Source organism: Nansenia antarctica (genome assembly GCF_963989245.1).
Source record: "Nansenia antarctica genome assembly, chromosome: 3".
Classification (NCBI taxonomy): domain Eukaryota; kingdom Metazoa; phylum Chordata; class Actinopteri; order Argentiniformes; family Microstomatidae; genus Nansenia; species Nansenia antarctica.
In genome coordinates this window covers 10873742-10889615 of record NC_137688.1, presented here as the reverse complement: position 1 = coordinate 10889615, position 15874 = coordinate 10873742, and the positions used below count along the sequence as shown (strand labels likewise).

The 15874-nt window shown below is 44.7% G+C and overlaps 2 protein-coding genes across 2 annotated transcripts; one reads left to right on the top strand and one right to left on the bottom strand.

Annotated features, from left to right (window-relative positions):
* Positions 1 to 829: 829 nt before the first annotated feature.
* On the bottom strand, positions 830 to 6256 carry atp1b4 (ATPase Na+/K+ transporting subunit beta 4; the record flags this gene model as incomplete). Its single annotated transcript, XM_080527857.1, has 8 exons — positions 830 to 991; positions 1139 to 1231; positions 1352 to 1408; positions 1857 to 2053; positions 2601 to 2705; positions 2875 to 3003; positions 5200 to 5437; positions 6191 to 6256. The coding sequence occupies 8 exons, from the start codon at positions 6254 to 6256 to the stop codon at positions 830 to 832; spliced, it is 1047 nt and encodes a 348-aa protein (XP_080383983.1).
* Positions 6257 to 8663: 2407 nt separating this feature from the next.
* tmem255a (transmembrane protein 255A) lies at positions 8664 to 14988 on the top strand (the record flags this gene model as incomplete). Its single annotated transcript, XM_080525493.1, has 9 exons — positions 8664 to 8721; positions 9607 to 9749; positions 10629 to 10691; positions 12157 to 12246; positions 12739 to 12804; positions 12924 to 13012; positions 13782 to 13944; positions 14279 to 14416; positions 14845 to 14988. The coding sequence occupies 9 exons, from the start codon at positions 8664 to 8666 to the stop codon at positions 14986 to 14988; spliced, it is 954 nt and encodes a 317-aa protein (XP_080381619.1).
* Between the last annotated feature and the right edge of the window lie 886 nt (positions 14989 to 15874).

Sequence of the window (15874 nt, the reverse complement as noted above, 5' to 3'; positions counted from 1 at the left end):
CAAATCTGTAGAATAATACTGAGCTCTCAAACAACAAGAAACCTGATATGTGGTCATTCAATATTTCTTTTTTACTGTGTAAAGTACAGTGCAAGTGTCCTGTTTCTGCAAATGTCCATGTGGTAGCCCTTGGAGTCTATACAAAATATATATATGTTGTTGAAAAGGTATAAATTCATAAAAAATTAGTACTCAATTTGATTTCAAACCAAATGTGCTCATGTCTTTGTGTACAGTCGGCATTTCTAATAGTCTATTAATAATGGCTTGAATTGCATAGCTACAAAGACTAACTAGGGCAGTGTGTAATCATATGAGATGAGCCTTGTATTTCATGAATCTAGTGGGTATTAATCTCACTTAGCGTAACATATGGCACATTCAATGGTAATATTCAGTTTCTCTACTTAGCTCAGCAGTACGTGTGAGGTGTGTGTGTGTGTGTGTGTGTGTGTGTGTGTGTGTGTGTGTGTGTGTGTGTGTGTGCGTGTGTGTGTGTGTGTGCGCTCGTGCGTGCGTGTGTGTGTGCGTGCATGCATTTGTGCTTCTATGTATGTGTGCGTGTGCGAATGAGGGAGTGCGTGCGTGTGTGTGCATGGGTGTGTACAGTATGACTTTTTTTTGTTTGTTTCATTACATTTCTCAAAGTATTGCTTTTTCAACAGAAGGCTGAAGGGTATAAAGGGAATTGGGGAGGAGAGAGATAGAAGCTGGTCTACTAGTTTATGCAAAACAATGGTTCAACATAATGAGATTTCATATATTCTCCTGTTTCATGTCAACCCCCGTCGGTTGTCATGGGGACAGCACACTGGCAGTACTACTCTCCCTACGCACCCACATCCAAGGTAAACGTTACACTGCCTAGGAAACGGTCGGTAGCTGAATTGTTGATGATGCCCTTGCCGTTGAGTTTGCATTGCACATGGATGTGGGCATCCAACTGCACTCCTGAGAAACGCACAGCCACCACTGGTTGTGTGTAGTTCACCTGGGGGGAAATAGGAGTCAAGATCAATCAACCACTTGGGTGACCATCATTGGGCTACGAGGATGCACAGAACATGTGAGCACTAGTGAAAACTTGACATGGTCAATATCCTCACCAATTGAAGTTATTGTTTGCTATGTTACTTACGTGTCTCAGCTTCCCATAATAGGGGTAGTACATCAGGTTAAAAGTGCTACTTGGAAAGAACTCAACTTCCCCCAGGGTATCTGTTGGTCCTTTCTGAAAGAGTGAGTGGATATGTATGAGTCACAGCTACACTGTGTACCATAAACGAAAGTTTGGATATTCATTTGACATACTGTTTATGGTTTAAGTAAGAATTGCTGACAGATACTGCACCTTGACTCCACAAGTCACCTTTACTGCAGTGCCTTGACCAGGTAAGTATCCAAGGATCTACAGGGTTAGGGGATAATAAAACAAAAAATAGAGGTATTATAGCATTGTAATTTATATAATTCATGGTAGATGTCTTTTTTTATTTTTTTTTATTTTAATCGGTTTGTTTTCTCAGGCAGAACTACACAGGTTCAGGGGTAACCAAATGTTAAGTGTAAAGGCACAGTATGTTCCAAGTATATGGACATGGCTGTGTTCATGACATCACCTTCATCCTCTCCTCATGATGGCCACAAGATGTCACTAAAATGTCTTCCTCTTTCAGGTTATCAAGAAGTGCCCTTCATTTAATTGTATGGTCTTTAATTAACAGTGGTACGACTATAGGATAAAGAACACTACTTCGAATCTATCACTGGTTTTTATTGATGCAGCTTCAGAGTGAGGTTTATTTCTGATCATTGATGCTCCTGGAGTCCCACCATGGGAACATGAGTAGTCTTACCCTGTTCATTCTGAGAAGGATACAGGGCTTTCCCTTAGAGAAGCCAAAGCTAGGGTCCTGGAGACCCGAGCACGCATCCAGGAAGGACCTGTTGAACCTGCATGCCACACGCTCCGCGCTCTCCTCCTGTTCCTGCATGAAGTATCTGTCCGGTGAACAGTCCAGATTTTTCTGCGCCTGAACGGCGTCATCGTATGCTGAAAGAGGACAGGAGTGGGGGAGTGGGGGTAAGGGGGTAGGGGGTGGAGGAGGAAGAGGGGGGGGGGTCCCATAAATAAAGAACCGCACAACGGCCGATTGCTCCGCCAGGCCCCTGATTCAGGCAGCCTGACAAAAGCTGGCTGTGTAAAAAAAAAGCTGCTCTCAATGGATAAGCTCTACCACACAAAGAGGGTTTCCATCCCAGCATGCTCTTCTAGTGGCGGTTAGGATAGGGAAGAAAGGTAGGGTAGGTGTGGGTATGGGGGGGGGGGGGGGGGATTATCTAACTGTGCGAGCTCCACTTCAACATGGCCCCCAACACTCGAACGACATCGGATCAACACAAACAAACACTATCCTCAGCTAACTATCTGACCGCAAAATCCTGCATTTACAACTATCTATTAACTTAATAATGTATGTGTTCATGTCACGCAAGGGAAATGTTGACTTTTTCTATCATTCCTACACTGATGCTAAGTGTTAGATTTCATACTCTTCAGGATTCCCAACCCACAGCACCCTGTTTTAATTCCTACTCACGTTTTAGGGTCTCGTCCATATCTTTCACGTACTTCTTCCAGGACTTGCGGTCAGAGGCGTTAAAGGCGATCTCAGCGATGTCCAGGTGTGGGGACATCGTCATACCTGCCAAATGTGACACACAGACAGTCAACTGTGCCTAGATGCAGATGTAAAGGACCTGCAGGGAGTGAGATGGGATGATGGGGTGGAGCGGTGAGTTGATGGAGGGACGGTGGGATGGAGGGGTGGGTGTGGGATGGAGGGGTGGGTGTGGGGTGGAGGTCATAGTTACCTGGTGGCATCACCCTGTCATTGTGGGTCGGATGGTAGGGGCTGATGGACCACATGAGGCAGAACATGCAACCAGCAAACATGGCCGCCAGGAACACGTAAAGTGATGTATAGAAGAGGATGATAAGGCCTAGAGAGAGATAAGATCAAACAAAAAAAAACAGTGAATTACTTTTGAGTGAATTAGTGTAAATTACTGTAATGAGATGAGAATAATAATAACAAAGTGTACAGTAAACACGAACAATATAGCACCCCTCTATAAAAGGAAAGTGGTGGAGAAGCCTGTGAATGAAGCAAGATGTTTATTCTTAAACTGTCCCTGTTGCGCACAATGAGAGCTTTTTAGAGCTTTTTAACGTTGTTTTCTCAAATATTATTCCCAAATCTGTTAGGCTATAGGCATACTGCTATAGGCTACACTCCTAGCTCCCCACGTTGCAACCTATTATGACGTTTTTTCAACAACGAATCGTCTTCACCTCGGAACTCCTGTATGGCAAGACCCATCATTCACTGATGAGTGACTGAATCATAGTCCCCATCCCGATTTCACAGACAATAGACAATAATAGACAGAAGGAATATTGTAGTAGCAGTTGTTAGCATGCAAGGGTAGAAACAAAGCTTCCGAGAACCCGTGTCTTTGATGTGAGCTCTAACGATAATGAAGAATAAATAATCTCCAGTTATTATGTTGCAACTGTCTGGCTTGTCTAGACTCTACTGTATTTGCTCAGGGCGGCCACTAATTAGTTTAATCGTACAGAGAAGGGGTTCCTGTCTGGAAATGGAAATCACTTCCAACATTTGTTATAAAACTCATCCGATCTTACGTGAGAACCCCACGAAAAAAGAAACCCTGAGAACTACCATTGTTCCCTAATTTTCAATTAACAGTCCATTAGCAACTAATCAAACCAAACGTGCCCTAAATGAAATGGCTTTTGCTGTGCAGGCAATTTCACAGGGGACTGGTTGCAGCCAGCCTTGCATCCCGGAGCCACAAAGACCTTTCTGTTTAAGCTCAGTGAGAATTCTCCCAGCTGTCCTTTCACTCAGGAACACACTGAACCTCCGGTTGCCATCGTAGTGACAGCCTTTTGCTGCCATAGAGCCACCGCCAGCTCCAAGGAGCCCCGATCACCCCACTCTGGTATTGTGTCCCCTCTTACACACTCCTCTCACAGGACACACATCATAGGGCTTCAACTCCAAAGCCCCTTTCTTGCAAGGGCTCATGGGCCCCATTCTTTCACAAGTGTGCACACAGTGGTTCCGTTTCTGAAACAAACTCCTGTGCCTGCCTCTTGTTCTTGTGTTATTGGGACACGATGACGAACAGACCATATTTCAGCTTCCCAAATCTCTCAACGTCCAAACAAGGAAACACACATTTTCTACAAGCTCCCCTTGGAATACTTTCGTCTACGATTGCGTACGGTATATTGAGGGCCTGAGTGAGGAGGTTCAATGGCGTCACGTAGCAACAAGTCATGACTCAACAAATCTCCCCAGGAAGTACCCTCTGCCAAGAAAGTTTGTCTGCACTGAGTGCTGAATTTTACAACGAGCTCTACAGAAAAACACTTGTGCTTCTCTACATGTACGCGTTTGCCTGCAACTGTGGGGCCGTGAGCATGCCTGGGTCGGCCTGGGAGGTCGCAGGCGCTATGGGAAAGAGGCAGTGGAAAGCAGGGTAAGGGGTATAAGGAATGTGATTCCTGGCCAGCGCGCGGCCTGTAACTGCGCACTCCCGCTGGGGACTGGTCCCCAGGCAGCCTGTTTTTGTCGGGATTGTCGAGTTATCTGTGCACCTATGTAAACATAGAGCTTCGGACACGGACACACACACACTCTCTCGCAGCAGAATGAGCAGAGGCGGGACTGAGGAGCCACATTTCTAGCCCCCCCCAGCCAACCCTATCACATCATCTAAGAACAATAAGCCACAAAAGCACCACTTTGGGACGCTGATTACTTTTACTGAGTATGTGAGACATATGCATCTGAACAGAGATAAAGCATAAAGATAAATGTTAATCTTGTGTCCGTAATGTGGCATCTCTGATTACACCGCTCTAGCTTTAGAAGGTTTCTCAAGAGTGGAATATTTAGTATGATATGTGTAAATATTATGCACGCACGCAATTGAAAGGCACATGTTTTCTTTTCCTTGGTCTATGTTTACTCAAACTTCAGAACTAGGCCTACTTTCGGAATGTGTCCATATCAAACTAAGAGCTGCTGCACCACCTCTCTCCTTCCATCCAGAGTGTTCTAGGAGGAATAATCGAATCTAATCTCTGCATCTCCATCTACCTACCCCAGCTCTTCGCGGTGCGACCCATGAACTCCCTGGTCTCGGAGTTCCATAGATACGTCTTCACGTCGCCTATGTTCTGGTGGAGGGTCCGCTTGGGTTTTGGCTTGGGCTTCCATTTCTCAAAGTTCAGATCCTCTTGCTCGAGAGGCTGGTGCTCGACCATCTCCTCCTGCTCCTCTTCCATGGCCTCGGATTTTTGCGCTTGCAAAACCCCATGCTTGGGCACTGCCCCTGCAGGCTGGAACAGGGAACAGAGAGAGAGAGAGGGAGAAGAGGGTAAGAATCCCCTCTGTCTCATGTTGCCATGGTGGCGTGCAAATCACTTGCTTTTGGTTTCAACCCATTTCAAATGTGACAGCAGCCATGTGTCTCAGGTTAACAGACAGTTAGCTGCCTCATTTACAATTCAAAAGATTCCCTTTTATTAAATTATTGCGATTTTAAAAATCGACATGATATCTGAAAAAAGGAATACTGCACTGTAATGGTCCAGTCCAATATTTCATCAAATTAACCCTGATGGTGACCCTGATGGTGACCCTGTTGGCCGTGTTTGGGAGAGCTCGCTCCTCAGAGTTGACCCTGATGCTTGGAGCAGCAGCTGCAGCTGAGCTGTGGGGTCACTCCGACAGCCAGATGTTACACACTGATTCTCAGCATCGAGAGGCCCAAAAAGATCCCAGTGGAACCCCTGGGGGTTTCAGAATGTCACTAGAATGTCACTTCCTTTTTGAAGTTGGGTCTTTTAAAACCTCTTCATACCATTTGTGTGAATTCAAAGGCATTTCATCAAACTATGATAGCTATGATAAACTCTAATGCTATGGTAGATTACAAATTAATATTTATGAAACAGAAGTAAAGTAATAAGCTACATGAATATGTTCATAATACAGTACTATAGAATTCTTCACTTATTTTACCTGCACTTGGAAATGAGTCAAAGAATGAGAATGAATGACTTTTCTTCCCCTAGTCGGAGTGGACTTACTGGATTTGGGGAGTAGTTTCCATGGAGCTCTTCTTCAGCCCCTCCCGTGGTAGAATTGGGCTCCATGATTCTTCATAGAGGAGAAAGGTACTTGTTAAACCAATCACATCTACTACAGTCCCCAACGAATTAAAGCGACACATCCTGACATCATTACAAAGTTATCAAATGCCATTACGTTGAATCAAATGCGACTGCAATCTATCAAACCACAAGGTAAAACTATTTTTGAATAAATACTTTTGGCACTGTTCTTGACTATTTGAATAGATTAAAACAAGAATCTCACATACCTGAAGTTTTATTTTGCAGGAAAAAGTTCGATGGATATATCTTGAAGCCCTCTTGACCCTAGTAGAACGAATTCTAAGTTGGTCAAAAAGTATTTTTTGATTTCATTAGAAAGTTTTACGCACACGACGGGAGCTGGGTACAGAGGACCTCCTCTCAACTAAGCAAGCATCATAGTGAATGGGTGCATGCTGGGGACAAAAAACTGGTGGGTGGGATGGAGAGTGCAATGGGCTTTTTTTTTTAATCCCCGAAGAACTTTTGGCACTAGTGCAGGCTTATGTCCTGCATTCTGCACACGCACACCACAGTCCCATTGTCTGTTGAGCTGAGCTGAGACTGTGGCAAAGCTGCGGCGCATCTAAAATCATATTTATATCTCATCTATACACATGCTATTGTCAGTCACCTTACTGCCTATAAAGCTGCATTCAACTAGAGGTGATGCCAACAAAATTATTATATTTCTATACGTACTTAGATGATGATATTTGCTTGCTAGGGCTTTGAAACATATGGCTAAATGTAACTAATAGATTCCCATGGTGTACTGATCATGAATTATACTGTATGACAAAGTTATCCTCCTCACAGATCTACATTTGCGATCGCCCAGCGGCCGCTCTCTCTCTCCATAAACTGTCCTGTGGAGTTCAAGTAGTCCTCATCCTCGAGGCTATCTGTACTCCAGTCACGTAGCGATCTGTTAGCCCAAGGACTTGCTGGGTTTTTTCATGAAAGGATAATGTCGTCATGGAAAAAAATCTATTCTGTACCATTTGTGCCTTTATTTGTGCCTTTTTCCCCCTTTATTTGTAAGGAACCATATTTTTCTGAGCACGCACACAGTCACAGTGTGAGCCTAGGCTAGGCCTACACGCCTATACGCCTAATTGACTAAATAACGAGTCAATTAGGCTTCAATAACATTTATTATTTCTATTACATAATGTTCTTTCCATAAGACAATGCGCTTCATAATGAATCTAGCCTAATAAAACATTTCCATCGATGAACTGACAACTGACTCCCAACGATAGTTTCTGAAATACGCCTAGATTTAAAAAAATATCTACAATAATTACTTATGTAATCATAACCACCTAAATAGAACACGATCATAACCGCCATTGAGTGGCACATGCTTCCAAATGTACATTTAGCAACATGCACGTGCAGATTAGGCTATTACGCACGGGCCATTTAAGGCTAATAAGGTGCCAACGTTTGTGGCGCTCACGGTTAGGGTTAGTATTACAGTATTAATACAGTATTACTTTGTTAAGCACTATTGCCCATTGTTTTAGAAATGGTTCCATTCGTGTAGGCTAGTGACCATAGCAGACCACACACTCAGGCAACTATTTCAGAATGACATCGTGTGGTGTCTCAAGCATCTCATACGAGCCAAGTCAAGTGGGATAGGATAGGCTAATGCTTTTGTAGGCTATAATAGTCTACTATGATCATTAAGGCCAAACATACCGTGAGCTTAGAATGATAAGGTTCTATCTCCGTTTAGGGCAGTTCAGAGATATTGAGCGTCAAAGTTGTTACATTCCATTATGTTTTGTGAGATGGAACTTTTGTATTTTATTAATTACCAACCAAAAAATGTCAACATTTTAAAAATAACACCACACAGGCATTAATAAACACCTAATGGATCAGATTATGTAAAAAAAACTTTTTGACAAAAATGGAGATAGAACCTTATAATTCTAACGTCACGAAATAAGTGATATAGGCAGTGTTCAATTAGCCTCTAGTCTGACTGTGGGGGGACCCGGGGGAGGGGTTAATGTATGGAAATGAATATCACATCAGTGCTTTTAGTGACTGATTTGAGATAGGCTATGCCTTTCATGACTGACTTGAGTCTTGTTTGTTTGGTCTAAAAAAATATTCAGTAGTGGTGAGTAAGACTGTAGCACAGTGAAGCAGCGAGGAGGTGCATGCGCAAACCAGAGCAGGGAGAGGGATGGGGACGGGACATGTCAACAGACGCTCCTGGAAATGAGACGGTAGCGGCGGGACGTCTGCGATCAGAGAGCATGCCTCTGCAAGCCAAGATCACGTATCCTGTATCCGATAGCAGTGAACATTGATTGTTTCCGCTCTATGGTGTTTAAGCTTCGAACATATTTTTTTTGGGGGGGCCCATCATCCCGCGATTTACAAAATGCCTCCGGTCCAGAACCTCCAAGCCAATGGAATAACCCTCTCCGAGACGACTATGGGTATGTGTGTGTGCGCAAGGTCACAACGGCATGGCTGCAGCAAATTCATCCAAATTCACCCAATGCTTGGTTAATTAATGTCGGTCCACCTAGTGCTTTTGACATAGGAAACTACGTCTAACCTTGTGGGGTACAATCATATATTTCGATCAGATTGTTATTGCCTATTGGAAATGGAGCCCATTCCTAGAGGCTTGTTTTTCGTTGTCTGGTGTTGTTACATATTATCAGCATAGATGTGGTTAAGTGGTGTGGGTGGTCGATTATCAAAATAAGGAATGAAAGATGCGGGATTATTCCTATTCTATCAGGAGGAGGAGGGCGATTTATGATTAAAATGGGGGGGGGGGGGGGGGGAGAGCGCTTGTTACATCACCTTACATGTTGGTGGCTGGAGGCCGCCTGCCACTGCAGGTGATCATGCAACATTATTATTATATTATTAGATAAGACGTGGCCGTCCACTGAACCCTAGTTACAAACTGGGATTTGGTGACTTTCTTTCTGCTGTTTTACGCTTGTGCGTTACATCGTTTCTGTTCATTACATGACAGTAAAAGCTTATGCATGGATCATGGATGTGAGTCTCCTATGACGGTGGTCTTGATATCTGTTAGTTATGAATCATTGAAATACAAAATGGCATGGATTAGATATGGATGATCAAACAATAAAGCCTCTCTTAAAAAACAGAAAAACAGAAAATATATCGTTTTTTCTATATACACACACACCAACCACCATACACACTCCAACTATTGATGGAAAATACATGATTATTCAAGACAATAACAGACCATATCGATTGTGAATGGAATGCCAGCTGATGGGGACATTAGGTGATACACAGGTAGCTTCATAGTGCAAATAATCTTTCTCTTACAGGGTCATTCAAAAGGAGAAAAAGGAAGTCCATTATGGTCACAGTGATGCTGTTCATCGTCTCTGTCCTCATCCTTATCTTTGGCATAGCAGCTACTACCAGGACACAGAACATTACAGTTGGTGGCTACTACCCCGGGGTCATTGTAAGTAGCAAACTAACGTCTGAATGTTATAACATCATCTTGAAATAAGAGTATGATCTTAACACCGGTGTGATGGGCGGTTAGGCCAACTGATTTAGCTGCATTTCTCTTCCTTCCTCTCAAGCATGATGAGTCTAATTACCGAAGGTCTCGGAGGGGGGAATGTTCCCCACATTCATTATTCAGCGTTGTTGTCATTAGAGGCTGAGGCATGTACTTCCTACTCCATAAATCAGGCTTCAGAGACCGTCAGCATTCTGCCTTAGGAGGAGGAGGCTCCATGCAGGGGTTCTACAGTCAGTGAGCATGGTCTCTGAAGCCTGATCTACAGTATTCTCTAGGTCTGTTCTGAAAATAGATAACCTATGGTAATATATCTTGAGAAATGACACCTGTGACTCAAATGTCTATGACATGCTATAGAATGGGAGGCCAGGTATTGGAGAATATATTGGCTGATAAATTGCACCAAGAGTTCAATGGTCCTTTATTGACAAACTTGTTTTGACAAACACAAATGTATAAAATAGATTAGACTGACCGCAGCATTGCTACATAGGTCTACAATCACCTCTCACCTCTATACATACCAGCTTGTCAAAGGATCTCTTGAACGTTTGGTGCAGTTTACCGGCAAATAATATTTGCCAATACCTGACCTATCCAACAGTCAAACATGTTTTCTATTGTAATTAGTACAACATTTAATGGGAGAGGCCATTAGGGTGAACCAACTAAAAGTTTTTTTTCTCCAGATTATGACAAAAAAGAAAAACAGGATAAATCGGTTTCAAATTGCTACTGCCATTACCGTTCAAATTATTTTTTCATTAAGGCCAGTTAGACTGACACCCTAACCACAATCTGTTCTTTCCTCAGCTAGGGTTTGGCTCCTTTCTCGGAATCATTGGAGCTCATTTGATAGAGAATAAGAGGCAGATGGTAAGAGGGTTTGTATTACATCTGTGTTTCCGAAAACAGTTTCTATAGGGCTCTGTGGACACACACTTCCATTATGTCTTTTTCATCACTTACGAGTTACACAGACTACAAATAACGTTGCTTCTGCCTGTGTCGCCATGTCACATTAGCACAAACACAGCTCTTCTGTAGTTGCATGCATCAGTTGGTTCACACAGGGTGTAAGGGCAGATATCAGAACATGTATCCTAGGCTTCTTGCGAGATACACCCAGAAATAGAACAGTGTAAGAGGAGTAGGACAGATGTCCACACTGGAATGTTCGGAAGTAACTGAAGTACAGAGAAGAGTTGGGAGGTACCACGGCCTGGCACTCCTTCCATGAAGAATGAGTTTGTGTAGCATGACACCCTTTACCCCCAATAACCCCCCCTGTAGACCCTGGATGGGGAGGGGCCACCCTCCATGTTTCCTAACTTTTGTTGTTGTGACACACATACATACACCTGTATGTTTAGGCATGTCTACACACACACACACACACACACACACACACACACACACACATACACACACACACAATATAGAAGAAAGCTTGTCTCAGATCAGGCCTGGTGCAAAACCCCAGATGCTGTTTGCTCTTGAATGTGTCGTATTACTGACACTGGTTCCCTCCTTGCGTCCGGGGTGTACATGGGATGGGGTGTTGTGTAATTGAATACCTGCTGTCTTTTCTTTTTTTTTTCTGAGTGGGGCCATCCAACTCATATTTTTTTATAGTGAAGACAGACAGGAAAGTAAGGAGGGAGAGAGGGCATGTCAGCAGGACATGGGCCGTATCGAACCCATGCCGACATGAGCATATGTGTGCACTGTAGACCGCGGTGCTAGACCACTGGACCACCCCATGCCACATGTGCTGTCTTTTCTTTGAGAAGTGAAAGGAAGGGACTTGATGGGGTGGGGGTGGGTTTGTGGGGTGTTCAAGGTAGGGGTAGGGGTGCCTGAAAAGAGCTAGGCACAACGCCAGCTCCGGGGCACTGTTGGAACGTGGTAAGAGCCAAAGCACTCTATCACTGTTGTTCCCTACCCACCCCCAATCTCTCCTCACCCTCGACATTCACACTCACAGACACACCCAAACTGCATGGTCGCTCAGAATGTCTTTACTCGCTCTCTCTCATGCACAGACAGATAAAAGAGTACTTGGTCAGTGGAGATCGCGAATTAATCAGAGAGCCTCTGTGCCCACACCAGCTATAATGGAATATTTAAAGTGCCAGGTGCTGAACTGAAGTCAGTATTCAATACACAGTGTAGTACAAAATGAAATGCACTCAAAAACACACTAATTTATTCATAGCATGAGACATTTGACTGAGTTACCAGTTTAAGGCAGACAATAGAGAGGTACTGTAATAAGACAAAGCCTTTAGTGATTAGCCCTGACGTTCCTCCTCTCTCTTCACTCTTGTGCCCGGTCCAGCTGGTGGCCTCCATTGTGTTCATCAGTTTCGGAGTGGTGGCAGCTTTCTGCTGTGCCATTGTGGACGGGGTCTTTGCAGCAAGACACATTGTGAGTTACCTAGCACCAAACACAGATCTAATGCAAAAAAGTAGTCAACACAGTAAAAAATATTTTACACATGTCATGTAGTAACATCTGTGGTATTACATGTAATTACATAGTAATTATGATACTAGTTGAGTAAGCTGAATCGTTTTGTATTGTCTGAATCTTTGTTTATGTCTCTTATCTACACTTTCCATGTCCTGCTGAGTAATTACATCGTGGTTACCAAAGTAGAGACTATAGACCCTAATGCCAGCGCTTTACAATGACATGCTCTGTACTGATACCACTATCTTCTGCTATTGTGGTTATTTGCTTTGTTTTGTTCTGATGTTCTTGATAACCTCTCTAACCTAAAAAAAGTACAGTACCACCAGTCAAAAGTTTAGACATACTACCCCCATTCAATTGAATGGGAAAGTGTGTCCAAACCTTTGACTGGTACTGTATAAAAGGTTGATGACATGATGTCAATGATAACCTTTAACCCCTCAGGACCTCAGGCCTCTGTACGCCGGTCGCTGTGACTACCACACCAGTGTGACCTCAGCCGAGCGTGACGTGAGTGCACACTTTTATCCTCTCCTATATGAGCAGCACATCCTTTTTAATGTACCAGCGGTACACAGTGTGGTTGGTCGTGGTACCGTGACACAAGAGACTGCTCGTCTGAACCCTAGGTCCAGTGCCAAACGTCATCACGTATGTCTTGTTACCTCCGTGTGAAAAGCAACACCTGCTACTGCTGTGATCTCTACAACTGTGGGAAGTGAGTATATAATGCCCCCACCCCCCCCTCAACTCACGTTCCTGTCTTCACCAGATTGTCTCTCCCTTCGAGGCAGCAGCAGCAAAAATCACAAATGTACACAAACGTTGTTTTAGTGTCTTTTTTTTGCCTTAAGGTGAGCAGCACCGTTGGAGAGAAAACAAAAAATGTCTTTTCACTTATGTTTCAGAGAACATCCTCTTTTGGGACTTCAGAATAAAGAGGTTTTGAGAAAGTTTAGGAAAGCCTCCATGATATGGAAGTAGGTCCCTTTCTTTTAGCCCCTCGATAGTCATTAACAACCCATGTTTTTTTCCTGTCGTGAATGAATCTAGAGTAAACCTCTATGTAGAGTCGACGTGCACCATGGTAATGTGTGAATGCCATCTCTCCCGCATGTCCTGGCTACTCTCTCTGTGACTCGCAGAAGACCAGGCCCCCATCCCTGTCTCCCAGCTCGCACTGTAGTTGCTGCAGCTGGTTCCCCCCATTCCAACTTGGTTTGAAACTGTCAGCGGTTTCACAGCCAAAAGGCCCATTTCTGCATTTGTATAAATTAAGTGGTTGCATAATGTTCTGTCTGTCATTTTCCTCTAAGGGGATTACGTTTAGTATCAGCTGCTTCATTTAGTATGGGAACTGGCATGTACATACATCACGGATATAGTAACTCAGTAACTCAGTGAGGTGGTTCTTATTGCTGTATGTCTGTATTTCCTCTCCTCCCGGTGACTGCCCTTTCGCCTGTCTCTCTCGTCCACTGGCCCAGCCGTGTGGAGCTGATGGGGGGCTACCACGAGTACACAGAGGTGGGGAGCTGCCAAGACGTGGTGCACCTCTACCACCTGCTGTGGTCGGCCACCATCCTCAACATCGTGGCTCTCTTCCTGGGCATCATCACCGCAGCTGTGCTGGGAGGCTTTAAGGATATGGTAAGACACGCAGGATCAGAGAGACTACTGTTATTACACACTGAGCGGGAATCAATTTTGGGGGGGATTTGTTGGTGTGCGTGTGTGTGCGTGTGTGTGTGTGTGTGTGTGTGTGTGGACTACATTGACAGCAGGGAACTGTATAACCCATTGGTGGTATGTTTGTTTGGTTCTGAGGAACTCCTAGCTCGGTGAAGTCATAACTCTGACATGAATGCACTTGAGTGCTTTTCGAAATGGGATGCGTTTTTAACGTTAACAAACTACAAACATACATTATACATACATACAGCTGCCATCACACCGTATACATATCTCTGATTGCTTTGGACAGATACCTGCCCCAGACACATGTGAACCAGAGGCCATCCCAGCCTCTGTCCGCCCAGAGCCTTCCGCACCCACCACCTCCCTCAACTCCTACTACAACACTGCCCCCTGTCTGCCACCCTACACTGCCTACGACCTGCAGGTAAGCTCCTTAGAAATCCACAAATCCATTATATGCAGCAAAAGTAATGAATTTAGGACCAAACCCAAAGTTGAGATGGGTGGCTGAACTTGATATTATCAAAGGGAGATTTGGGTGAATATCCAAGTTATGCATATGTTACGGTACATGTGGGAAGACGGTACATGTGGGAAAACTAGGGTTAGGGTTAAGTGCTAGGGTGCTAGGGTTAAGGTTAGGGTTAGGGTTAAGGTTAGGGTTAGGGTTAGACATGTAGCACCTAACCCTAACCCTAGTTTTCCCACATGTACCGTTTTCCCACATGTACCGTAACACATACATACAGTAAGTCAGGATTCCGTCCTCTTCACCATTAACTGAGTAATGAAACGAAGTGATGGAGTTGTATATGTGTGCAGCGTTAACTCTCTGTTGTATCTCCTCCCCAGGGCTCCAGCATGTTCCCTGACTCCTCCGGCCTCTCTGACGACTCCCAGTCAGGGGCGAGCCACATGTGGCCCACTATGATCCCGCCACGCTACTCCCCCCCTTACTACCCCCCAGACGAGAAGCCCCCACCATACAGCCCCTAACAGGGTGGGTACAGGGGGAGGGGGGATGGAGGGGAGGCACCTCCTCCCTTACCCCGGTCTTTTGCCAGCAGCATCGTGGGCAACAATGGGTGTTAGTGGACCTGAATTACCGGTTTGAACGCTAAGCTACCGCTGCATCCGGCGCTCCAGACTGTTCCTGTGCAGCAGAGCTGTAAGCAGCAGGGCTGCGCTGTTGCTGTGGTTGTGTGTATAGACGCCTAGGAGAAATAAAAAAAAGGAAAAAAAAGAGCATGAGTCACTAATGTGACTATAAGCGAGTGCCATTCATCACAGGAGACGGGAGGCTGTGAGGTTGCATTTGATCGATCCCAACAAGTAGAGCAAGATTCAGTTCTGGCCCAGCCTGGATGGAGGGTGGGAATAGAGAGTGCCGTCAGCTTGCTACAGTACTATACTACACTACACACTCTTTTTCCACAGCGGCAGGCAGCAGACCCTTTCGGTGTATCCAACAGGAGACGACCTCTCTCACTTGACATCTGGACTGTTTACAGATCTGCCTTAATATCGGTCCGCTTCCATAGCAACACCAGTCAGTCACCTTGACCGGATGTACGAGGTCCCTCTCTCTCTCCCACGGCCACGGACTCTCTGTCTCCGGTGCTCTCTGGCATCTCCAGCCAACTCATGCCTCTCTCTCTCTCTCTCTCTGCCTCACTTAGTATATGAATGCTTCCTGTCCCAAGAGGCACTTAGGTCATCGTTGTTTGCATTGCCTTCTTTCAGTTGGCACGACTGAGTGCGTGTGCATGAGGACGGGTCTGATTTGTCTTATTTGGGACTGATTTGCACGGGTATCGTCCTCACGTTGAACAGTATTACCAACACTATGTTCGATTTCTTGTGTGTCATCCTACTTATGGGC